The 25,823-nt window shown below is 48.0% G+C and overlaps 1 protein-coding gene across 1 annotated transcript in view; it reads left to right on the forward strand.

The window, feature by feature from the left end:
- CFAP251 (cilia and flagella associated protein 251) overlaps nucleotides 1–21,249 on the forward strand; it is a gene marked incomplete at its 5' end in the record, with an annotated part of 64,390 nt that extends 43,141 nt beyond the window's left edge. The window contains 3 exons of the mRNA XM_082698182.1: nucleotides 17,318–17,546; nucleotides 18,920–19,021; nucleotides 20,989–21,249. Coding sequence (XP_082554308.1) covers nucleotides 17,318–17,546; nucleotides 18,920–19,021; nucleotides 20,989–21,113 — 456 coding nt within the window. The 3' untranslated portion in view covers nucleotides 21,114–21,249. The remainder of the gene's footprint in view (nucleotides 1–17,317; nucleotides 17,547–18,919; nucleotides 19,022–20,988) is intronic.
- Nucleotides 21,250–25,823: the final 4,574 nt, after the last annotated feature.

Here is a 25,823-nt window from a genome sequence, read left to right on the forward strand (position 1 = left end):
AGCCACCCAGGTGCCCATGTTTGATAAGTTCTTTATAGATTTTGGATACTAGCCCTTTATCTGATATGTCATTTGCAAATATCATCTCCCATCCTGTCAGTTGTCTTTGGTTTTGTTGACTCTTTCCTTTGCTGTGCAAAAGCTTTTGATCTTGATGAAGTCCCAATAGTTCATTTTTGCCCCTGCTTCCCTTGCCTTTGGTGGACATATCTTAATTTTATAACTTTTTCTGATTTAGAAAATAGAACTATAAAAAAGAAATAGAAATTCCTCAGAGATGATCACTGTTCACATTTTGGTGGACTTCCTTCTGTTTTTTTTTTTTTTTTTTTAAGATTTTATTTATTTATTTGACAGAGAGAGATCACAAGTAGGCAGAGAGAGGGAGAGGGAGGAGGAAGCAGGCCCCCTGCCAAGCAGGAAGCCCAATGTGGGACTTGATCCCAGGACCCTGAGATCATGACCTGAGCCGAAGGCAGAGGCTTAACCCACTGAGCCACCCAGGCGCCCCCTTCTGTTGTTTTATATATGGATATAGATACATCTCTATTTTAAAATTAAAAATTGGCATTATATGGTATATACATGTATATGTCCATGTATATCAACAGTATACAGATATGCATGTGTAGATGTAAGGATTTGTGGGTGTATATAGGTATATATGCATATATATGGATATATTTATATCAACACTCTTAGTAACTATTGTTTTGTGAGCATGATGGTAAAAATTCCCAGACAGTATACTTTCCCCCCTAGCTTAATTGAGATATAATTGACATATAACCTTATATAGTTGCAAATATATAGTGTAGTGCTTTTATATATGTATTATTGCAAAATGATCACCACAATAAGTTTAGTTAACATATCTGTCACCTCACACAGTTACATTTGTGTATGTGTGTGGCAAGAAACTTTTATCTATTTTTTATTTTCTCAAAAATTTTTTTAAAGATTTTATTTATTTATCAGAGAGAGAGAGGGAGAGAGCGAGCACAGGCAGAGAGGCAGGCAGAGGCAGAGGGAGAAGCAGGCTCCCTGCTGAGCAAGGAGCCCGATGTGGGACTCGATCCCAGGGTGCTGGGATCAGGACCTGATCATGACCAGGCAGCTGTTTAACCAACTGAGCCACCCAGGCGTCCCTTTCTCAGATTTTTATTTAAATTCTAGTTAGTTTACATTTAGTATAATATTAGTTTGAAGGGTAGAATTCAGTGGTTCATCACTTACATACAACACCCAGTGCTCATCACAACCGGTGCCCTCCTTAATGCCCAACCCCCCACCCCGTCTGTCCCATCCCCCACCCTCCTCCCTCCATCAACCCTCAGTTTGTTCTCTGTCATTAAGAGTCTCTTGTGGTTTGTTTCCCTCTCTCCTTTTTTTCCCATTCCAGATGTGTTCATCTGTTTCTTAAATTCCACAGATGAGTGAAATCATATGGTATTTGTCTCTCTCTCACTGACTTATTTCACTGAGCATTGTAACACTCTAGCTCCATTCATGGCACCACAAGTGGCAAGATTTCATTCTTTTTGATGGCTGAGTAATATTCCACTGTGTGTATATATGCCACATCAGTCAATGGGCATGTGGGATCTTGGTAAAAAACTTTTAAAACCTACTTTCTAGCAGCTTTCTTTTTTTCAAAGATTTTATTTGTTTGACTGAGAGAGGGAACACAAGCATGGGGAGTGGGAGAGGGAGAAAAAGGCTTCCCGCCGAGTGGAGACCCCAATGCGGGGCTTGATCCCAGGACCCCAGGATCATGACCTGAGCTGAAGGCAGACACGTAAGGACTGAGCCACCCGGGTGCCCCCAAGCAGCTTTCACATAAATATACAATACAGGATTGTTAACTATAGTCATCATGCTGCATGTAACATTCTCCAGGACTTTTTCATCTTGTCACTGGAAGTTTGTACCCTGGCAACCACTGTCTGTTTTGTGTTCCTATGAGTTTGGGGTTTCTCTTTTTAGATTCCACATACATGTCTTTCTCGGTCTGACTTACTTCATTTAGTAAAATACCCTCGAGTTTCATTCATGTCCTAAGTGGCAGAATTTCTTTCTTTTTTATGGCTGAATAATATTCCATTATATAGCCAGAAATCACATTTTCTGTGTTTATTCCCACCAACAGTGCACAAGGGTCCATCTCTCCCCACATCCTTGCCAGCACTTACCTTTTGTCTTTGAGGATAGCCATTCTAACAGGGGGGAGGTGATAGCTCAGTACAGCTTTGACTTGCCTTTCCCTGACGGTGAGTAATGTCGAGGACATTTTCACGTTTGAATATCTTTTTTGGAAAAATACTTATTCAGGTCTTTGGCCCAGTTATAAATTGGGGTATTTTGTTTGTTTGTTTGTTTTGCTGTTGGGTTGTGTGAGTTCCCTATGTATTTAGATAGCAACCCCTTATCAAAGATGTGGTTTGCAAATGTTTTCTCGCATGCTGTAGGTTACCTTTTCATTTTGCTAATTTCTATGGCTGCGCGGAAGCTTTTGGGTTTGATGTAGATGACGTGCTTTTGACAGGCTGTGTACTTAACTGAACCAGTCCCCAGCTGACAGACACATTGGTTGTCTGAAGTGTTCAGCTGTCTGAGAATGGCGACGATGAGCATCTCTGGTTCCAGTTTTTGCATACTCCTCTGATTATTTTCCCATCTCCAAGTCCTAGAAATAGAATTACTGGGTCAGAGAATAGGAACTTCAAGGCTCCGCTGCCAAGCAGCTTTCCAAAAATGTCGCATTTCGCAGCCCACCATCAGGCACACAGAAGGCCTGAAACCCAGCTCCGCTGTGGTGCCCACATTGCTGGCTGGGTGCATTTCAGGGAGGGAAGCTGTGGTCCCCGTTACTTCTCCTGGCGCACCTAGAACCACCTGTTTCCGTGTACTCTGGGTCTGACCAGAAGGTGACTTTTATTCTCCAAATAGCATCGGGAAAAACGAGCTCTGAGGGCCCAGAGACCCATGCAGAGACTTGAACGAGTGCCTTCCGCACAGCGGGTTTTCTGAGCTCCTCAAAAGGCCTTTTGACCAATGTACATTTTGTAAAAGTACATGCCCAGAAATGGCAGCGACTATGGTGAAAGTTTGTGCAACCCACATAAAAGTGTTCCAGAGAGCTGCACTTCCAAAGCACGTTCCTTCGAACGGCCAGGTCCCAAACCAGCAAACTGCCTCAGAAGTACGCGGGGCACTTAAGGAAGAACAGATTCCCGGGCCCATCCTGGACCAAGCTGGTCAGACTCTCCAAGCAGGGCGGCTGGGAGTCTGCATTTCCCCCTCCCAGGGCTGGCTGTAAACAGCTGCCTTGGAACACTGGCCCGGTGAGGTGTTTCCCAGGGTCGCTCCTGCTCAACGAAGGATTAGACAAAGCAAAACAGGATTATTAGTCAGGACCTTCCTTTGGTCACAGGTTACCGAAACCTAATGTGGACTAGTTTTTGGTTCGCAGGATTCCAAGTCTCGAGGTAGAGGTAATGCCCAGAATGACCTAGGTTAGGCCCACATGCTGCTGCCAGGAAGCGTCGTCCCCTCCCCCCCCCCAGGCCTCGCCTTCCTCCGTGTTGCTTTGTAAACGTAGTAGGTCCTTGGGCCCATGTGCAGCAGGCACAACTCCAGAGCCCGGAGTAGCTACTGATTAGCCCCTTTTCTCACTTTCGTATTTCCTGTCAACACGGCGTGTTCTGTTTAAGAGGTACATGAGACAGCCCCTCTCATACTTATTTTTAACTTTTTATTTTAGAAAATTCCTAACAGATAAAAGCAGAGAAAATAGTGTAATAAACTGTCGTGTGCCCATCAGTCAGCTTCAACAATTACCAGCTCCTGTTACATCCAGACCCACCAACTTCCTGGGCACCTTTGGCCTGTTCTGAAGCAGGTGCCACACACTCTTACTTCACAGGGAGGCCTCTGGAACTGGGGTGTCCCTTACTCCGTCATCTAGCCAGGGAGAGGGTCCCTCTCCCACCACTGTAGGTGTCTCAGGTTCACCGCTACGCACGTCCTGCGGGCGGGCATCAGATGTCTCTCGGGTTCAAGCCGTCAGTGTAGAGAGGCAGCGCCTCCCGCGTCAGGTGGCCCCAGGGCCGACCCCCTGCCTGGAGCCACTGGGCAGCTGCACGATTGGGTCGCATCCCTGACTTCTCCAAGTCTCTGTTTCCTCATCTGTGAAGTGGGAGTAGTAGTAGCGCCCACCTCCTGGGACGGGTGACTGAAGAGTGACTGCGCATCTACTTAGCACAGGCCGTGGCGTGTTACACGTTTGGAAAATACCATTGAGTATCACCCTGTCCTCATCTCTAGACGCGAGCTTGTGAAACACCTCAGGGCCAGGGCTTCTCTGACGGTGTGGTTCTTTGTTCACAATTTCCTTTCTAAAACCAGTTTCTTATTTCCTTGACTCATCTGGTAAAGGCACTTTGCATAAGTGACTGAAAAGTCATCAAACTGATAGCAGTTTTCTCATTCAGGATTTTTTTGAAGGGATTTTCTTTTCTTTTCTTTTCCTTCCTTCCTTCTTTCCTTCCTTCCTTCTTTCTCGTAAGCTCTACACCCTCAGTGTGGGGCTCAAACTCACAACCCTGAGATCAAGAGTCACATGCTCTACTGGCAGCCAGCCACGTACCTCTCCTCCAGGATCCTTGATTTTCAGCCCTAAGCTCATTTAAATGTGTCCTCTGCAGTCCTGCTTGGCTGGTAAGGGAATTCTTGGTGTTTAGCCTCTGTGACCCTCGCTACCTACCACATGAGGTGCTACAGACAGATGGAGGGCTCAGAGTGACCGGCCTTTTCCTGCTTCCTGGAGAAGCAAACTCGTGCCGTGATTGAAGGTCCTCAGCCAGCCAGTCACTGGCAAAACATACTAAGACCTAACACCCTCTCCAGGTCTTGCTGGTGAGTAAACCGTCCCCAGAAAAAAAAAACATTAGTCTGCAGCAAATGTAAAGTGGCATCGAGCCTCCGCTATACACAAAAAGAAGTGGAAATGGCAATTGTATGGTTTCCAATGGCTGTTGGAGACCTCTCTCCTCTCTGTCACAAAGGAGAGTTTCAGTGCCCCCTGGGAGGTCTTCATAAATCCCTTGGCCTCCAGGGTTTTCCGTGCACCTAAATAAACACATTCACTCTCTGGAGATGTTTTCCAAAGGCCCCTAGCCCAGATGTGGCCACATCAGTGTGCAGACCTCACGAGCTGATGAGTCTGTTTCTATCTGAAAACTTTTTGATCTCTTGTTTTCACATTAGATTTATAGGGACTTCCATAAGAACTTCTTCAGGGCTTTGAAACTTTCAAATTCAGGCTTCGTTGTGGTTAATGAAACATTTCCCATTAAGATGCAGCTGTTCCCCCGTCCCTGAGAAGCTGCAGGAAGGACACAGAGCTAGTAGAATACTTCAGCACTTGGTTCCATAAAACACACAGTCACAGAGGTTCACACCAGTGCCCCACCACCACCCAGGCTATACGTTACTTATCTTTCTCTTACGTCAATTTAACTGCCTAGGGGTTTTGAATCTAGTCAGTGTGGTAAATTGAAGCCAAATTACAGAAGAATATAACCCTCCCTGCAAATTCCTAACCCTTCCCATGCTTTGCAGAGCGCTGTACTTGGGCATAATACAGCCAAAGTGTGGTCAGGGAGGGCCTACTCTACTTAGAGATCTTCATTTTTTAAAATGAACTGTTTGCACGGTTTGTAATGTGATAGAAGGAACCAAAACTTCGGCATCACGGTTTTCTACAGGAAAACGTACACACAGGACAAAGTTTCGTCTTCTAGCTTCATCATTTTCTTTTCCTGCAGGACTCTGGAGTGCCCTGTTGGGGACTTGCCTGTGCGTCACATGGCAAGTCACATGCTTACTGGTGGCAATGTTTCTGTTTTGCTTGCAGAGCACTCCTTGTTTAATCCTGATAGGTTTTCGCATTGAATTAACAGTTGGGTCACCACTTAGTTCTATAAATGTGAGCAGAGAGGGGTGTGTCTGGCAAGTGTTCACATAAGGGACACTCTGCAAATGTTGGTCAGATGAATGAGGGAGGGAGGGGGTGATGGGCTTTGGTCAGATCTGGCACAAAGACAAGGGAAGGAGAATCCCTGACATTACTATTTGATTTCAGGGTAATCAGCAGTAGCATTTGATAGATTCAGGAATTTAGTGTTTTTAGGAATATTTAGAGAGGAATAAACAATCACTGAACTTAAAAAAATTTTTTTTTGGGTAAAGATTTTATTTATATAGTTGACAGAGAAAGAGCACAAGCAGGGGGAGTGGCAGAGGGAGAGGGAGAAGCAGGCTCCCCACGGAGCGGAGAGCCCGATGCAGGCAGGGCTCGATCCTGGGTCCCTGAGACCATGATCTGGGCTAAAGGGAGAGGCTTTAACCCACTGAGTCACCCAGGTGCCCCATGACCAACGTTTTTTGACTCAAAAAGCATGTACGGAGGATTTGTGATTAAAGGGAAAAGGGCAAGTCATAAAACCATGTGTAAAGCATGAACTCATTTCATTAATAATAATTTAGATATTCGTACATGCCTAGCAAAACTCTGAAAGACCACGCCCCAAATGCTTAACAACATTGACTTCTGAGGGGTGGGCTTTGGGAGAATTTTTACTTCCCACTTTGTGCACATAAGCCCGTGTCAGCAGGGGCCTCTGGTACCAGCTGGAACCTGGCTCTGGTCCATGAGAGTCAGGGTTTTGGGGCTCCCCTGGGGGCTCCCATGTGTGTGGGCAGACTCTATCTACCCCACGTCATTCCAGACCTGACACTCAGCTCATTCCTCAGTTTCCACAAAAACACAAAGCCCACTTGTGGAAGACAACTTGCTTGAAAATTTGGGAATCATCAGAAAGAGACACAGACCTGGATTTCCCAGCAATGTACCAGAAACTGCTTTTAGACGTTTCCCCCAGTCCTGCCAGTCACTCTGACAGGGGCTTCCTTGCTGGCCTTCATCCCACGCACGACTCCGTGCTCTGCTCCCCCTCTGTCCTGGTGCACGCCCAGGAACGCCACGTTCTCCTTGTGTTAGCCATGGCAGTTTGGCTTTCTTAGCTTCTGTGTCCAAACCTGCAACGCAAACCCATCTTGAGGGTCTATAAATGAAAAATTACCCATTTAGTAGTTTCTACCCTCCTTAGAAGACAGTTGTGGTTATATGGGGAAAGGGACTTACACTATACAGTTCTGTAATGTTTTAATTTTTCTTAGCTACAAGCATGTGGCTTGTGTTGCTTTTGTATCTAGAACAAAACCCAGGAAGATAAACAAACAAATCCTCCCAAAGCCCTTTGTGCTAATCTTGTGGCTAAACCATGGTCCCAGCTGGGATGGAGGGCCTGTGGCCAACCAGCGCAGCTTTCCCCATGCAAGGAGGAGAAATCTGAACCAGTGGTCATGGGCACAGGGTCTGCCCCGATCAAGACCCCATGGGAATTGGGAGATTTGCACGTAGAAAAGAAGCCCTCAACATGTTGGGTTTGCTCTGAAACAGAAATGTTGGGAGTTCCTTCTATGGCCCAGTGCTCTAGGGAGGACTTCCCGGTCAGCTGAGAGCCCTATACCAGGGAGCAGTGTGTGCCCCTGCAGAGAGATCAGGGTCAGACAAAACAATTTCTGTTGTTCACACTTTAATGCGTTTAAAGAAAGAAATCCCAAAATGCCACACAACCGCCAAAAAAAGAGTGCAGGGGACAACAATACCATAATACCACCAGCAACAGCCAGGCCCTTCTCTCTGGGTCTCCTGCCACACGCCCCGTTTTATGCCAACCCTGCTGGTGTTTAACCCTCTGGCAGGAAGATGCTTTTATGGTCTCCATTTTACAGATGGGGAAGTGGGGCTTCCCAGGTTCTGTTTCTACACGTACTCGTTAGTGCGAACAAGGAAAAAAAAAACCTAAAAATTGCGACATTGAATGCTGGTTATAGCTGAGGGATGGGGAATGATAGGGCATTTTATTTCATTTTATATCTCTTTTCTCCTTATATATCTTTGCTTGAATTTTTTTTTATAACAAGCGTGTACTAATCTTTATTGGTTTTATGATTGCAACAGGATAGGTCATAGTGGTGGTGGAAAACATATTCAAAAAATTATGAGTGTTATTTGCTTTGTTACTTGCCTTTGCCATGACTTCACCTCCCATTATTTTTCTTTCTTTTTGACAACTTTTGCGGAGCTCTGTCCCATCCCCTACAGTTCATGCATTTGAAATGGCTTTTAGTTCACAGAGTTGTGCAGCCATCACCGCTGTCTAATCCCAGAGCATGTTATCACCCTAAAAAAAAAAGAAACCCCACACCCATGAACGCATGTAATACGGTGACCCACCAAATACGGTCCCCACTCCCACCTCCCCGCTTCCGGCACCCACCCGTCTCCTTCCTGCCTCTATGCATTTGCCTGTTCTGGACATTTCATAGCGATGGCCTCATGCACTATGTGGTCTTTTGTGTCTGGCTTCCCTCACGGGAGAATCACGTTTGCAAGTTTCCTCCGGGTTGTAGCAGGTGTCCATGCTTCCTTCCTCTTTGTAACTGAATAATATTCTGTTCATTCGTATGGATGTGTCGCGTTTTTTCATTCATCGAATGATGGACATTTGGGTGGTTTCCACATTTTGGCTCTTATGAGTAACGCCGCTATGAATATTTGTGTACAAAAGCTGGGTTTTAATTTCTCGTGCCTCCGTACCTGGGGGGTAGAATTGCCGTATCAATAACTCCCTGCGGAACGACCAGATTGGTCTCTATTTACTATTTCTTGGCCTGAACCAGTTTCTGGGTGCATGTTTCTGGGTAGCTACAAGGAAGCAGGACTTTGAAGAGCGGTGAGCGCTTGACTGACAAACCCTCGACTGTGGGTCTGGGACAAGCTGGAGGACTTGACATTTAGATTTTAAAGCCGCTTCCTGGGGACGCCTGGGTGGCTCAGTTGGTTGGACGACTGCCTTCGGCTCAGGTCATGATCCCGGAGTCCCGGGATCGAGTCCCGCATCGGGCTCTCAGCTCCACAGGGAGTCTGCTTCTCTCTCTGACCTTCTCCTCGCTCATACTCTCTTACTGTCTCTCTCTCAAATAAATAAATAAAATCTTAAAAAAAATAATAATAAATAAAAGCCGTTTCCTGGAGGGCGAGCCTAGAAGTGTTTGACCCCGGGGCTCTGATGAGGGCCTGGGGGAAGGTCCTCCTAAGGGGCCCCCAGTGAGCAGTGCTTTCGTTTCTGGGCCCCCCTCACCGCAGACAGCAGGGAGAGAGCAAGCACGGAGGCCAAGCACCAAGGGCTGGCCTGACCCTGCCACTGCGTCCCGCGGGTGTGGCCCGTCTCACTCCTGGAGAAAGGCAGCCGCCGTCCAAATATAGTTCCTGGAGGAAGCAGGGAGCGGTCGTGAGTCACGGAGCCCAGCATAAATAGCGGAGGTGTCTCCAGATGCGAGTGTGCAGAGGGGCTGCCAGGCCTGGCAGCCTCGTCCCCAGCGCCCTCCTTCCCTGCCCGGGGCCCCAGGAGAGGGTCCCCGGTGACGACACGCACCGGGACAGTGGGCTCCTCAGCATCTGCTGGGGCTGCGCTAGAGGGCACCCTGGGGCGGGGGACGGGGGGGGGGGGGTCGGGGGCCCTGAGCAGACGGAGAGTCCTCCTGGCCATGCGAGCCCGAGAAACCAGCCCAAGAGAAACAGAGGCGTGCCAGCAGCCAGCAGCCTGCTTGTCCACCGAGGGAGGCCTGCGCTCAAATGTCGCGTGTTCCTCTCTGCCTCACAGGGAGGTTAGAAAGCGTGAGTAGAAAACGGTGCTAAGGCCATTGGTGGCTTTCTGCTGCCGTGGGAGTGAATGGCCGAGGAGGCAGAGTAAAACAAGCCTGAGCAAGGGGACCCAGGCCACCAGGACCGGGTCTCCCTTCTGTCACGGGCCACACAGCAGGGCCTGCAGAAGCCCAGGCACCGCGTGGCTAAGCCTGGGAAGTTACAAACCAAGCAGCAAGCTGTTAATACTCTGCCCTGACAGTTCTCCCTCTGACTTGGGCTCCTTCAGATTCTGGGGCTCCTTGCGTTTCCCACTTGGACGGGAGGCATGAGGAGGGCCAGGCCAGTGGCGACTGCCTGTCTTCCCGCTCGGCTCCCTCCTTGGCCAGCCTTCAACCCCGTGGGCGTGGTCACAGTGCAGGTCCCTCTCCGAGGAAGACTTCAGGAGACCTGCAGGCCCTGGAAGTGGGCTTGGGTTATTTGGGGGCGGGGGTAGTCCTGGGGTTCCGGGTTCCCAGAGCATGGGTTATGATGGAGGGCAGGGCGTCTAGGTGGGAACCTCCTATGGCCCCAAGACTCATTTGAGGTTAACCAGAGGGGGCCCCTCTTGCCTGGATACCGTGGTGTCCCTGCCGGAGAACCCCTCTCTCTAACAGGGATGGTTTCTTCTCAGGTCTGCGTCTGGAAATGCAGGCCTACCATCATCAGACTCCGACTTTCCAAGAGAAGTCTGAAAGCTAGATTTCTTTTTTTTTTTTTTTTAAGATTTTATTTATTTATTTGACAGAGATCACAAGTAGACAGAGAGACAGGCAGAGAGAGAGAGAGGAGGAAGCAGGCTCCCTGCTGAGCAGAGAGCCCGATGCGGGACTCGATCCCAGGATCCTGAAATCATGACCTGAGCCGAAGGCAGAGGCTTAACCCACTGAGCCACCCAGGTGCCCCTGAAAGCTAGATTTCTATATGAAATCTCCTAATTCTGGAAGTCCCACACAAACCCTGCCAGTGTGCCACTTCTGACCTGCCGATAGCACCAAGGTTCTCGGTGCTTCATGGGAATCCCGACCTGCCGGTCTGGTGGCAGGAGGGATAATACCCCCCACAGGGGTCTGTGTCTTCATTCCTGCAACCCTGTGAATACACTACCTCACGTGGCAAGAGAATGTCACAAGTATGATTAAATTAAGGATCTTGAGATGGGAGATTATCCTGGATAATCTGGCGGACCTGGTGTAATCACAAGGGTCTTTAGAAGAGGGAGCCAAGAGGTCGGGGTCAGAGGAGGAGGCACGAGAAGGGAAGGAGGCGCCAGAGCTCGTGATGAGGCTGCTGGCTTTGAAGATGGAAGGGCCAAGGGCCAAGGAACAGTGGCACCTCTAGAAGCTGAAGGGCAACACAAGCAGATTCTCCACTAGAGCTTCCAGAAAGAACGCAGCCACACGCACACCTTCATGTTGGCTCTTCAGACCCATGGCAGACTTCTGACCTTGAGAACAAGGAGACCAGCTCGTGTGCTTTAAGCCGCTTCATTTGTCGGTGGTGGTTCCAACAGTGACAGGAGACGTGGGAGGGGCTTGGGGGAGCTGCTCACGCCCCCTCCTCACACGTGCTCCCCCTCACCTTAGACTGGCCGGATCCTTGCTGGCTGACCTCCCCATCCACCTCCTCCATGAGGCCTTCCTAGGCCCACCTCACTGAGGGCTTCTGCAGCCGAGCACCTGCATTTGGCACCGAAGGTCTGAGAGCTGCGGAATCCAAACATAAGTCACTCGTGCCGGTGCCTGGGCCGCCCTTCTGAGCAGTGAATCTAGGAGTGGAGTCTGGGCTCAGCTGATGAGGAAAGCCCCCCAGGGGTGCTTCGCGGGCAGCCAGGGCTGAGAACCAAACCGCAGTGAAAGACCTTCCTTTTGGTTCACTCTCCGTATACGTTGTCTCTTCACAGGGCCCAGACCAGGGCTTGGCACCTAGCAGGTGTTTAATAAATATTTGCCGCCTGAGAAGTGCTAGAGTGCAGGGCTGTTCTCGTCATAATTAAGTGGCTTGCTTTCCATTCACCTAGCACGAAACCAAATGCTCAGTTACCGCTACTAAACTGAACTAAAACAACGAAGGCAGCAAGTGGTTATTTTTAAAGATTTTATTTATTTATTTGACACAGAGAGAGAGAGAGAGAGCACAAGATGGGGAATGGGGAGTAGCAGGCAGAAGAGGGAGAAGCAGGCTCCCCACAGAGCAGGGGGAGCTTGATGTGGGACTCGATCCCAGGACCCCAGAATCATGACCTGAGCTGAAGGCAGTCGCTTAACCGACTGAGCCACCCAGGTGCCTGCAAGTGTTTATTTTAAAGAAGACTTTTGTGTATTTCAAGAACAATTCTCCCATGACCTCCTGTGCCTGCATCCTGGGCTTTCTTTCACTTCCTTTCTTACTTCTCTGGGTCCCTACAACGTGCCTCTCTATTGAACACCCCAAGCCAGGTCCCGATTCTTCTGGGGGCTGGTGTCTTCCCTCTGCCCAAGCTCTGTGGTCTAAGAGCAGTTGTTCCCAAAGAGGTGCCCCTCCCGGCCAAGCCAGCAAGCTGGAGACTTGTTAAGAAAGACAGACTCTCTGCACCACCACCACCACCCACCCCGGCCCCCAACAGCCAGACTCACTGAATCAGAAACTCCGGGGGCGGGACCTGCAGTGTTTTTTAAAATAAGCCCTCCTGGTCCTGTTGACCCCCTGACAAAGCTTGAGCACCCCTGATTTGAAGCTGTGCGTCTCAACCTTGGCTATACATTCAGATCCCCTGGGAAGCTTTTAAAAAACACGACTGCTTATACTGCCCCCCCCAACCCCGATGAATGAAATCAGGATCTCTGGGAAGGGGCCCCCATGTTTAAATCTGCTTGAGTGAACCAAATGAAAACCACAGTCTTCGCGGAGGAAGGGCCAGAATGCTGATAAAAGGCCTGGCAGAAGCCTGGCGCTCGGGGCAGGGTGGCGGGAGCCTCTGCTCCTCCCCAGCCCGGCCTCGCTCTGGGGCTCGGGGAAGGCTCACAGCCTTCCATTCTGTCTCCGGGGCTGCTCTCCCAGCGTGAACTTTGTCTCGACATGTAGCGAAGTCTGTCTTTTCAACTCACGCTTGCAAAGGAGGCTCAGGAAAGAGATGTCAAGGGTGCTCTAACTGCCAACTCGGTGCTTTTCGAGCAGTGATCCTTGATCAGTTGCATGGGAAAAGAGGGTAAAGAGGTGAATCACCTCCTCGGTTTGTGCTGAGAACGTTCGCTGAGGTCTTCGGAGCACTCTGGGTATGAGTAACTCCCGCTTTAGAGCTCCTTTTTGTTGTTTTTGGGTTAGTCTTCTATTTTGGAATTGAGTTAAATCGTGTATGATGTTTATAATTCATATTTATCATGTATATTATTTATGTAATTATAAGTCGTACATATACTTTATGTAACTATAAATTATAATTTATATAATAATTACATGGGTCGTAATTAGCAAGGGCATAGACAGTATAATAATCACCAGAATAGTTACCGCCTTTTGAGAGCTTACAATGTATTAGGCATTAATGTTTAGCACCTTAAATACATTCAAATAAATACATTCAAAACTCCGTTACCCCCTTTTTCAAGATGGGGAAACTGAGTCAGTTCAGAAAGAAAGTGGGAAAGTCAAGATTTGAACCTAGGTCTATCATCAATGGTCAAACTTTGAGCCCTAGTCTCTCCTGGCTCATAGTTAAATAGTAGCACATGTTTATAATACAATTATAATTAATACAGTTTAAAAAATCTAAATAATGTTATCCTGGGTAGTGTTTTATATATACATAAAATTATACATGACTTGCAATTGTACATAATATAAACTAAATAAGTGCTCCAATTGAAAATGTTACCACTTAAAGTTACTTATGTAGTATCATTTAAAGTTTATTCGTATCTGTAATGAATGATGTTATGTCTAAAGACCATTCCTAGGGGTGCCTGTGTGGCTCAGTCTTAAGCATCTGCCTTTGGCTCAGGTCATGATCCCAGGGTCCAGGGATCGAGTCCCACATCGAGCTCCTGCTCCCTGGGAAGCCTGCTTGTGTTCCTTCTCTTGCTGTGTCTTTCTCTGTCAAATAAATAAATAAAATCTTGAAGAAAAAAAAAAGATCATTCCTAGAATGTTACATTGAAAATAAATGGCTTGGGGCGCCTGGGTGGCTAAGTGGGTTAAAGCCTCTGCCTTCGGCTCAGGTCATGATCCCAGGGTTCTGGGATCGAGCTCCACATCCGGCTCTCTGCTCAGCAGGGAGCCTGCTTCCTTCTCTCTCTGCTTGCCTCTCTGCCTACTTGTGATCTCTGTCTCTGTCAAAAAAAAATTTTTTTTCTTAAAAAAAAAAAAAATACTAATCTAAGTACTAATCTAAATACTGATCACTAAGATACAGTGTTTAAGGGGGGAAAAAAACCCAGGATACAAAGCTATATACATATGTGATGAGAATTTTGCAAAACATATACATATATATTTTGTATGAGTGGGAGGGGAATGGAAAGAAAATACCTCAGATCTTCCACAGAAATTACGGTTGGTTGGTTGGACTGCAAAAGACTTTTATTTTCTTCTTCTTCTTCTTTTTTTTTTTTTGTAAAAGATTTTTATTTATTTATTTTTTAAAAGATTTTATTTATTTATTTGTCAGAGATAGAGGGAGAGAGAGCGAGTGAGCACAGGCAGGCAGAGAGGCAGGCAGAGGCAGAGGGAGAAGCAGCCTCCCTGCTGAGCAAGGAGCCCAGTGTGGGACTCGATCCCAGGGCCTTGGGATCATGATCTGAGCCGAAGGCAGCTGCTTAACCAACTGAGCCACCCAGGCATCCCGATTTTTATTTATTTATTTGACAGAGAAAGAGGTCACAAGTAGCAGAGAGGCTGATTCGGGGCTTAATCCCAGGACTCTGAGATCATGACCTGAGCCAAAAGCAGATGCCTTTAACCCACTGAGCCACCCAGGCGCCCCATTTTCTTCTTGATACTTGGGACCAGACCAAGGCACTAGGATGCCCCAGACCAGCTGATATTTGATGTAGGTTCAAAAGGGTGTTCTTCCAATTTTTGTTTTCTAAAATGTAGTGGACAGGGAAAAATTGGTTCCCTATTGGTAAGTGTTGTATACAAATATAGATTCATTTCCTGATTTATTCCTACAGACCAAAACTGAGTTCATGTTCAGGGGGAAAAAAATATTTCCCACTTTTCTGTGACTCTTATTTTCTCTCTGTAAAATTCCAAGTCTCAAAATTTATTAGGAAATATATCAGTTTAAAATGTAAATATTAAAGTAAATTACTAATTTTTAGCCCTTTGCCAGACATAACTTGGGTTTCTGAATTTCAGCTGACTGCAATATGCATGGTACAAAAATAGTGCAGAGATGGGCACCTGGGTGGCTCAGTGGGTTAAAGCCTCTGCCTTCAGCTCGGGTCATGATCCCAGGGTCTGGGGATCAAGCTCCACATTGGGCTCTCTGCTCAGCAGGGAGCCTGCTTCCCCCTCTCTCTCTGCCTGCCTCTCTGCCTACTTGTGATCTCTCTCTGTGTCAAATAAATAAATAAAATCTTAAAAAAAAATAGTGCAGAGAGAGAGGAGGAGGACACTGAGGAGGGGTTTTGTTTGTTTTTCTATTTCTCCCTTTCTCTCATTCTGCCTGTTCCCTAAGGAGACCCATTGGAGATCTGTACTAAAGGGCACCGTATTTTCCTTCGAATCCATAGACAGGTCAGCACCCTTTTCTCATTCTAGAAAACTTGGCAAATGCATAATGAATTTCCAAATCAGGAAGCAGTCCTCATTGAATGAATTGGGAAGTGTTCCCTTTTCTTCTGTGTTTGGGAAAGTTTGTGGAGAATTGGTATTTTTTAAGTATTTGGTAGAATTCACCAGTGAAGTCATCTCGTCTTTGGCTTTCCTTCAAGGAAAAATTTTTTTTTTAAGTTTTTGTTGTTGTTGTTGTTTTAAGCAATCTCTACACCCAACATGGGGCCCAACTCACAACCCCAAGATCAAGTCAGATGCTCTTCTGACTGAGCCAGCCAGGCACCCCTCTTTGTGGAAGTTTTAAAATTACCAATTCAATCTTTTCACTTGTTATAGGCCTATTCAGATTTTCTATTTCTTCCTGAGTCAGCTTTGGTCGTTTGTTTCTTTCTAGGAATGTGTTCATTTCGTCTAAGTTATCCTATTAACAGGCTGTTGCTCATACTTTATTTGGTGCAAAAAAGGTTTTATTAAAACACAAAGACAAGATCTGTGGGCAGAAAGAGCTACCCTCCTTTTTATTTCTGAAAAGTTGGTACTGGTAGCCCCTCTTTCAGTCCCAATTTTAGTATTTTGAGTCTTTTCTCTCTTTTTTTTTTCTTGGTTATTCTACCTAAAGATTTACCAATTTTGTTGAACTTCTCAATGAATGATGGCTTCTTAGGTGTTCATCTTTTAGTCAAATCCCATAAGTTCCATGTAATCCTTTGTATATATAAAATATTGCACATTGAAAATGGAAAAGAGAGGAAAGAAAACAAGAATCATGGTGCAGTTAATTGAAATTTACTAGGGCCCTTGGTCCTATATTTGAGTTTCACATGGAATTATTTGCTTGTTCTTTTAATTTCCAAGTTTGTGAGGATTCTGCCTTCTAAATGAAATTAAGCTCTATTTGCCAAAGCAAGGAAGTAGATGGGATGGGTAGGTAAGTAACAGTGCTGATAGGATTGAAAAACTGGCCAGCTGTCTTAGGGCTGTTAACAAGGCATCACACCCTGGTGGCTTCCAACAACAGACGTGTATCCTCTTATAGGATAAATCCACTTGTCAGCAGGGGCGTGCTCTGAAATCCTCCCTTCTTCCTCACCTCCTCCAGCCTCTGCTGGCCACCAGCAGCCCTGGGCTTGAAACAGCACTCCCTGCCTCTGTCATCACATGGCTGTCCCCTCCCTGTGTCTCTCCCCTCTTCTTATAAGGACACCATTCACAATGGATTAAAGGCCCATCCCACCCCAGTATGACCTCATCTTTACTAATTACGGCTGCCATGGCCCTGTTTCTAAATAAAGTCACATTCTGAGCTCCTGGGGGTGAGGACATCAACATCTTTTTCTTGGGGGATATAAGCAACCCTCGACAGACAGGTTTTCAGCTAACTGTAAACATCTGTCTGTTACTGTCCAATTTTTAGAAATATAGCAAGGTGTTTCTTTTTTAAAGATGTTTTTTAAAGGTGTCTTTTCTTTTTTTTTAAAAAAACGGGTGTTATTTATTTATTTATTTTAGAGAGCGAGAGAGAGTGTGTGGTGGAGGGGCAGGGGGTGGGGGAGAGGGACAACCAGACTCACTCCATGCGGAGCACAGGACTCAACACAGGGCTCGATCTTGTAACCCAGAGATCACAGCCTGAGCCAAAACCAAGAGCTGGACACCCCACCAACCGAGACAGCCACCCAGGCGCCCCCGAAGTGCCTCTCCTGCTCACCATAGTCTTTTTTTTTTTTTTTTAACTCTCTTCCCTAGATTGAAGATATGTTTAACGAAGTCAGATTTAGTGAATATGTGGACACTGGAAAGCTAATTGACAAAATCAACTTACCCGATTTCTTCAAAGTTTACCTCAATCATAGGCCACCTTTCGGTAACACCATGCGTGGAATCCAGGAGAGCTTTGACATTCTTGGTTTTACCAATTCAAAAGGAAAGAAAGCCATACGAAGAGAAGATTTCCTGAATCTGCTTCTAACGAAAGGTAAATCCATAAATAGCGAGTTTCTTTTTTTTTTTTAAGACTTTATTTATTTATTTGACGGACAGATCACAAGTAGACAGAGAGGCAGGCAGAGGGGAGGGGGGGAAGCAGGCTCCCTGCTGAGCAGAGAGCCCGATGCGGGGCTCGATCCCAGGACCCTGAGATCATGACCTGAGCCGAAGGCAGAGGCTTAACCCACTGAGCCACCCAGGCGCCCCAATAGGTAGTTTCCTATCACACCATTGGGCTGTTGCCACTGGAGAGGAGTTGTTTTGGGGGGGCAGCAGACCCCCTGGCATCAGCAGACGATGTCTGCTTCCCCCCAAAACCATGGTTTCAACCATGAGGGACGTTACCTGCTGGTCCGTAGAGCTGGCAAACTCAGGGTGATTGGAAGGGTGCCATCCTGGGTCCCTAAGAATGTGATTTATGCCCCAACTTGCTGAACCCCCGTGAGGATCAGTATCCTCACTTGTAAAAGGGGAGCGAAAGGGTGAGCCGCCAGTGTCACTGGGCTGCGATGACATTGGGACGCAATGGTGAGGTAAAAGAACGCCAATGTAAAATGTTCTGTTTCTCCCCACTGTTTTCCTCATTATTGTACATGAGGGAGTCAGGTAGGCTTTCTTCCTCTCCGTCAGACTGGTGGTCCTGGTGGTCCTGGTGTGAGGGAAGGGGAAATGAAGCTGAACATGGCCTTTATCAGAAAGTTGTCTTCTGGGGCAACTTCTGGGTGGCTCAGTGGGTTAAAGCCTCTGCCTTCGGCTCAGGTCGTGATCTCCAGGTCCTGGGATCGAGCCCCACATCGGGCTCTCTGCTCAGCAGGAAGCCTGCTTACCCCCCTCTCTCTGCCTGCCTCTCTGCCTACTTGTGATCTCTGTCTGACAAATAAATAAATAAAATATATTTTTTTAAGATTTTATTTATTTTTTTGACAGAGAGGGATCACAAGTAGGCAGAGAGGCAGGCAGAGAGAGAGAGAGAGAGGAGGAAGCAGGCTCCCCGCTGAGCAGAAAGCTCAGGGGCCCGATCCCAGGACCCCAGGATCATGACCTGAGCCGAAGACAGAGGCTTTAACCCACTGAGCCACCCAGACGCCCCAATAAATAAAATCTTTAAAAAGAAAGAAGGAAAGTTTTCTTTCTCCTTACAAGCCCCAACAGCCTTCCCCTTCTGGGAGCACCGTTCTTCACCCCAACATGAAAAAGGATATATGACAGTGACATGGGACCCCGTAGATTGTTTTTGTGTCTTGAGAAAAGGAAATCGTGGAGTAATTCTCTTTAAGACCTCAGGACAATGATGCTAATAAGCTCTGACGTGAGGTGGCGTCCCGGGAGCTGAATGGACACTTTTTCCTCTACTTTACTCAGGTGAGCACATGACTGAAGAGGAGATGTCTGACTGCTTCGCTACCCTGTTTGGACTGAACCCTGAGGGGTGGAAATCCGAGCCTGTGGCCTCCTCCGTCAAAGGTACAGTGGCAGGCTCTGCCTGGGCGTGCAGCTGTGGCTTCCCAATTTGTTGGAGACCTAAGTGCATTTATTTCTCTTGACTGGTGCAAGCCTCTCTCTTTAATACCGTGCACACAGCAAAGTCGGCTGGGGACCCACCATGAATAAGTTATGAAAGGACCAGAGGGCGGGGGTCGTGTCTGAGAGATGAAAGCCTTTGTTGCCTTGTGCGGTCCCTCCTCGGTGCCTTCTGCTCGCACGTTCCCTTAGTTCCATGGACCCGGTCTCCATCTTTCCGGCTGGGGTGCGTGAGTCCCGAGCACGAGAAGATACAGCCTGGAAGGTGTTTTGCGAGAGGCGTTGTTGGGAAACTTGAGTAGGGACAAGGCAACAAGCAAGCATCAGCCTGGCTTCAAGCCACCAGGGCTTGGAAGTTCTTAAAGCTCACCCCTCCTCTCCCCTCCTGCTGGAGGATGGTCCACCTCCTTCTTTAGCCCACCCGAGCGAGGACAATGGACCTGAAGTTGGGCTTGTGAATTTAAGTGCTGGAGAATCCAGTCTAAACCGCTCTCCCGAGGGGGACCTGGGGGTTTGGTTGGTGAAGCGTCTGCCTTTGGCTCACGTCATGATCCAGGGTCCTGGGGTTGAGTCTTGCATCAGGCTCCCTGCTCAGCTGGGAGTCCGCTTCTCGCTCTCCCTCTGCCCCTCCCCCTGCTCATGCTCTCTCTCTCTCTCTCTCTCTCTCGCTCTTTGAAATAAATACATAAAATATATATATTTAAAGATTTTGTTTATTTATTTGATAGAGATCACAAGTAGGCAGAGAGGCAGGCAGAAAGAGCGGGGTGGTGGTAGGGAAGCGGGCTCCCCACTGAGCAGAGAGCCTGCTTCCCTCTCTCTCTGCCTGCCTCTCCGACTACTTGTGATTTCTCTCTGTCAAATAAATAAATAAGCATTTCTCCCGGGCCTGCAAGGGTGTCTCCACTGCCAAGCCCCAGATGCCGCCCGATGCCCCATGGTGGTCAGAGCCTGCCATCATTACCAAACCCTTGCCAGGCTTCCTTCTCCCTCTGCCTCCCTTTTTACTTTCTTTCTTTTTTTTTTTTTCCAAACAACCTTGTGAAGACTTCAGATAGCTGTAGGTGGCTTTTTTTTTTTTTTTTTTAAGATTTTATTGGGACGCCTGGGTGGCTCAGTTGGTTAAGCAGCTGCCTTCAGCTCAGGTCGTGATCCCGGCGTCCTGGGTTCGAGTCCCACATCGGGCTCCTTGCTCGGCGGGGAGCCTGCTTCTCCCTCTGCCTGCCATTCTGTCTGCCTGTGCTCGCTCACTCTCTCTCTCTGACAAATAAATAAAATCTTGGGGGAAAAAAATGGTGGTGCCTCTATAATGAGGTCCTCTTATTAAAGATTTTGTTTATTTGACAGCACAAGCAGGGGAGGAGGCAGAGGGAGAGGGAGAAGCAGACTCCCCACTGAACAGGGAACCTGATGTGGGACTTGATTCCAGGACCCCGAGATCATGACCCAAGCTGAATGCAGACGCTTAACCTACTGAGCCACCCCGACGCTCCTCCCTCAGCTTCATTGTTCATTCCCAGTCTCACATTAAACAGGGTTCCTGATCTCAGACAGTTCTAGACTCCAGTATCCTGTGGGTCATTTCCAGCCTCCAAGCTCCCCTCCCCCATTCCTTGTGTCCGTGGGACCTCAGGATGTAAAGCTCCCAGTTGTTACACATAAATCAACCAAACCATGTGGTTAAGGCTTTCCAATGGAGTTCACAGAGATTTGGTAACAGTGCTCCAAACCGTAAAGGAGGGATTTCAGCCAATTTCCACCCAGGGGTTTTTAAGAACTTACAGCCAAACCATAGCACAAAGCACCTCTCACTTTTGTCTAGTATAGGTTCTTTGTATTTTGGGGAAATTCTTCTAAGTTAGAAACCTAATCGTTATGAAAGCATTTGTTTTCTTTTCTTGTTTGGCTAGGTTCAGAAATCTGCCTTGAAGAAGAACTTCCAGACGAAATCACTGCAGAAATATTCACGACGGACATTCTTGGCCTAACCATTTCACAAGATTTCAGACAAGATCCTATGGGCAGTGAAGTTTAAAGAATGTTTGAAGCACAAAAGACTTTGTGTGTGGGGTGTTCCCCCCCACCGCCCCAAGAGGCACTGCTTTCCTGCATTTCCCTGCCCCCACTCTAATCTTTGGGATATTTAGACATTAAAAGCAAATTTCTGTTAAGCAATGGAATTCACAAAGTTGGACATTCCACTGTTTCTGAAATAGGAAAGTGGGTGGAGGCAAGAAACACACTGGCAGCCGGATGTACGGGGTGGCTGGGTCCCCTGGCCCGTCCCTCTGCCTAATGTAAGGCAAAGCTACCAGAGCAGAGTTGGAAAGGACCTGGAGGTAGGCTGGTCCTAGGGACACATGTGGCCCTCGAGGGCCACCTGGACCTTAGACCTCTTGTGGGTCACCCCTACCTGCAGTTTGACTAGGGGAGGAAGGGGAGAACCCAGAAGCAAGAGAACCCTGCTTCTGGGTTCTCATCAGCAAAACACCTAAGCGGCTGTGTGTGGCCGTTAGGGAAGAGCATCACTGGCCATGCTTAGCCCTGGTGGCAACTGCCAGAAAGAATGCAAAAAAAGCCCCCCTGGGGCCCTGCGTGCTGCACCTGGGCCAGAAACCACCTGGCTGGCCCCCAGAGGGCAGAACTCACCGACCAGAGTCTGTGAGCCTCCCCCTCCCCCACACCTCCCCCCCAAAACCAGCAGTGGGGACATTCGCTGCCTCAATTTCCGCTGGGCTTCAAAACACATTAGCAGGCAAAAACAGGGCCCAGTTGCCCAGCTCGGGGGATGTTTGGGGGAACAGGACTGAGTTTTCAGCGGTGTTTTGACCTTGGGAATAGAGCACCATCTTTGTGTAAACAAGTGAAATGACGGTCTGATTTTAGAGATTTGTTCCCAGTAATGAGTTCTCACGCAGACCCGTGTGCCAAATGTGATTCTCTACACATGCTCAGTCCTTCGCACCCACACCGGGTCTGTCCCCGGAGGCCCTGGCGTGGGAGATGACATCTCGGCTCCCCCAAGAGCCCTTCCTCCTCAGGAGCAGAGTCCGCGTGAGAGAAGTAAATGACAGGACGCCGTCCGTGTGCGCAGAGCGCTCCCCCCTGCCTGGCATCCACTTGGAGACTTGGCTTCTGTGAGTCTTTGGAACTCTGGAACATAGAACAGAACTGTCTACCCCAAAACAGGCTGTGTCACGGCGACCTTGGGACCAACAGCGTGGGCCGGTTTTCCGTGGCGTCTGCTCATCAAATTGTGGTGCCAGGCTTGGTAATCAGGTTTACATTTTGTTTAAAAAAAAAAAACCAAACAACCAAAAAAAAAAAAAAAAAAAGAGAGAAGGAAAAAAAAAAACAAACTTTACGAATCAATTTTGCAGCTGCTAAGGGCTTAGGAGATATATTACCAAGCTGGTTAAAAAGTTCCTAGGGACATTTTAGGGAACAGGAAACTCTCAGATGACTTGTTGTCTTCAAAAAATTGCTCAGAATTGGATGCAGCCTGGACACCAAGCAGAGGCTTCTTTCATTAAATTGGGCACGCTCTGATTTTGTTCTTGGTGACTGCATGTTTTGGAATCACTGTCTAAAGAGGGACTGGCCAGCGGCCTGACCCACTGTGGCTGGACCAGTGAGCTGGAACCATGGTCGCACGGTCCCTGCAATGCTCCCACTGTGCTGAACCAGCTTCCCTGTCTCCAAGTCTCCTCCGGGAGGGGAAGCCAAAAAGGGACAGCAGGATTCCTGTCAATAGCGTTCCAACCACTCCCAGCCCAGCGTGGCCAGGGGTTCCCCATCTCACCTTTGGAGCCCCCTTCTGCAGTGCTTTTGTTTGGGAATCTCTCGACTTGTTTGACCAACATGGAGAAGACCCGTGTACCTTTCAGCCCCAGGAGGCCCTTTGCCTGCTGTCCCCGGCAGGCCCCACCTGCTGACCACACAGATGCTGGAGGCGTAGGAAGTGGTGGGTAGCCTTCCTGCAGAGTGAGCACAGCCCCCATACCCTCCAACAGCATGCACGGCTGAGCAGTGATACCAGGAAGGGAGCGAGGAAAAGCCAAAGAAGTTTAGTCGTTGGGCTTGCACTTCAAGACTGAAGGCCCAATCACTGAACACTGTGCTGTTCCTTTGGAAGGAGAATACTGTTTCAGCTGCTGATCAATGGTTTGGTGCTTCTAGAGTTCAGGAAACCCCAGGAGCCCTCCCTGCCACCCCTCCACCTCGCCCCTCTGCTCCAGACCCCAAGGTTCCTCCCCAGCATGGCTTGCATCTTTGCCCGGCTTCTGTTCTGGAAGCCCATGAGCTTAACTGGGCTCATTCTCTGCTCCTGCCCTTCAGTGGCTCCCTGTGTGCCCGTGGGTGTGGCTCTGAAACCTCGGTTTCCTCCAGGAACAGCTCCTGGCTGTTTGAGAGGATTAAAGGAGAGGGCACTAGTACAGCGTTACCAGCATAGGCAGAACTCAAAATAGGGCAGCAGCTATTATTATAGGACGCGCCGCACGGAGACCCGGGGAGGCCGCTGATGGACACTGACCTCCTCCAGTTCCAAAGTTTTGGCTTCCTTAGTGCTTGCTCAAATAGGGGTCTCTGCTGGCTCTGACAGTGGGTCCTCAGTGGTATCCGTAGAATGACTGGACAGATGAACTTGGAGCTCTTTAATAGCTGGCTTTGCTTTCAAATGAAGGCGAACGCCAAGTCCTGCCAGGCTCTCGATGTTGAGGTCAGCAGACTTTCTCTATAAAGGTCCAGAGAGCAGATATCGAGCCTCTGCAGGTCAAATGGGCTCTGTCACAACTCCCTGACTTGGCCATTGGAGTAGAAAGGCAACCACAGAAGATGCAGAAATGAGTGAGTGTTGTTGCGTTCCAATCCTGTTTACTCGCGCACACTGAGATGGGAATTCATGATAATTTCCATATATCATGAAATTACCTTCTTTTGATTTTTTTAAAAAAGATTTTATTTATTTATTGGGGCGCCTGGGTGGCTCAGTGGGTTAAGCCTCTGCCTTCAGCTCAGGTCATGATCTCAGGGTCCCGGGATCGAGCCCTGCATTGGGCTCTCTGCTTGGCAGAGCCCCTGCTTCCCCCTCTCTCCGCCTGACTCTCTGCCTACTTGTAATATCTGTCTCTCTCTCTCGAATAAATAAATAATCTTTTTAAAAAATCAAATAAAAAAATATTTTATTTATTTATTTGACAGAAAGAGATCACAAAGTAGGCAGAGAGTCAGGCGCAGGGCAGGGGGGTGGGGGAAGCAGGCTCCCTACTAAGCAGAGAGCCCGATGCGGGGCTCCATCCCAAGACCCCAGGATCATGACCTGAGCCGAAGACAGAGGCTTAACCCACTGAGCCACCCAGGCGCCCCTACCTTCTTTTGATTTTTTTGCAACCATTAAAAAATGTGAAAACCATTCTGAGCAACTGCAAACCTCCTTTGTGCCTCAGTCCATAGGCCACTGAACTTCTGAGGCCAGGCTCACCCGTCCCCACAGATCTTTATGAACACACTGAGTCTTTACGACCCACCTGACCAGCGCTCTTCAAACCTATCAAGGTCGTGACAAGCAAGACAAGACTGAGAGACTGTCACAGACCAGAGGGGACTAGGGAGACACAGTGGAGAAATGGAATCCCAGAACAGATTTCCAGAACAGGAGGAGGACGTTGGGGAAAGAAGGCAATCCAGGTGAGGTCTGTAATGTAGTTACCAGCATCGCACCAGTGTTAATTTCCTAGTTTTGATCACAGTATAGTGGTTACATTGGGTATACACACCTGGGAAGCAGGGCACATGGTCCCTGGGAACTCTCTCTTCTACCTTTGCAACTCTCCTATGAGTCTAAAATTATCTTGGGGCACCTGGGTGGCTCAGTCAGTTAAGCATCTGACTCTTGATTTTGGCTCAGGTCATGATCTCAGGGTCATGAGATCGAGTCCCGCATCAGCCTCCATGCTCAGTGGGGAGTCTGCTTGAGATTCTCTCTCTCCCTCTAAAGTAATAAATAAAAACATATTTTTAAAAAATCTAAAATTATCTCAAAATTAAGTCTTAAAAAAAATCTGTACCACCTTTCTGACTGAGTCACCCCCAAATTGCTTCCAAATCTGCCCTGCACCTCTCCATTCTCAAGCAAACACTCCTGAAGCCAGTCGGGGTCAACTGCTTTGGGCTCGCTTCACTTGTTGTCTATGCTCTGCGAACTCGAGCCTCTGCTGCGCTTCCAGGCAATGCGGACAAGAAGGGTCTTTTTTCTAAAGATCTGTGTCCTTAAGCCACGGCTCCCTCAACACTGGTGTTTTCAGCCTCAACATGCTCTTTAGGGATTTGGCTAACAGTTCCCCTGCAGGCAGCTGCTTCCAAATTGAGTGTAATAAATAGATACAGGGCATTGGGAATCAACAGCAACTTGCCACCCTACTCGTATGTCATAGAACTACCCTCCGGTAGCTTAGCTTGAAGGGAAAAACAACGAAAACCAAAAAACAATCCAGGCTCGCCTGGCTGGCTCAGTCAGTAGAGCGTGCAACTCTTGATCTCGGGGTTGAGTCCAACCCCCACACTGGGGGTAGAGATTGCTTAAAAATAAAATCTGAGGGCGCCTGGGTGGCTCAGTGGGTTAAAACCTCTGCCTTCAGCTCGGTTCATGATCCCAGGGTCCTGGGACCGAGCCCCAAAATCTGAAATGACACCCTGGGTTGATGTGACATTCTTCAATGAGAATGCGATACAGAGTATAAGGACC

The sequence above is a fragment of the Mustela nivalis genome (genome assembly GCF_964662115.1).
Source record: "Mustela nivalis genome assembly, chromosome: 14".
Classification (NCBI taxonomy): Eukaryota; Metazoa; Chordata; class Mammalia; order Carnivora; family Mustelidae; genus Mustela; species Mustela nivalis.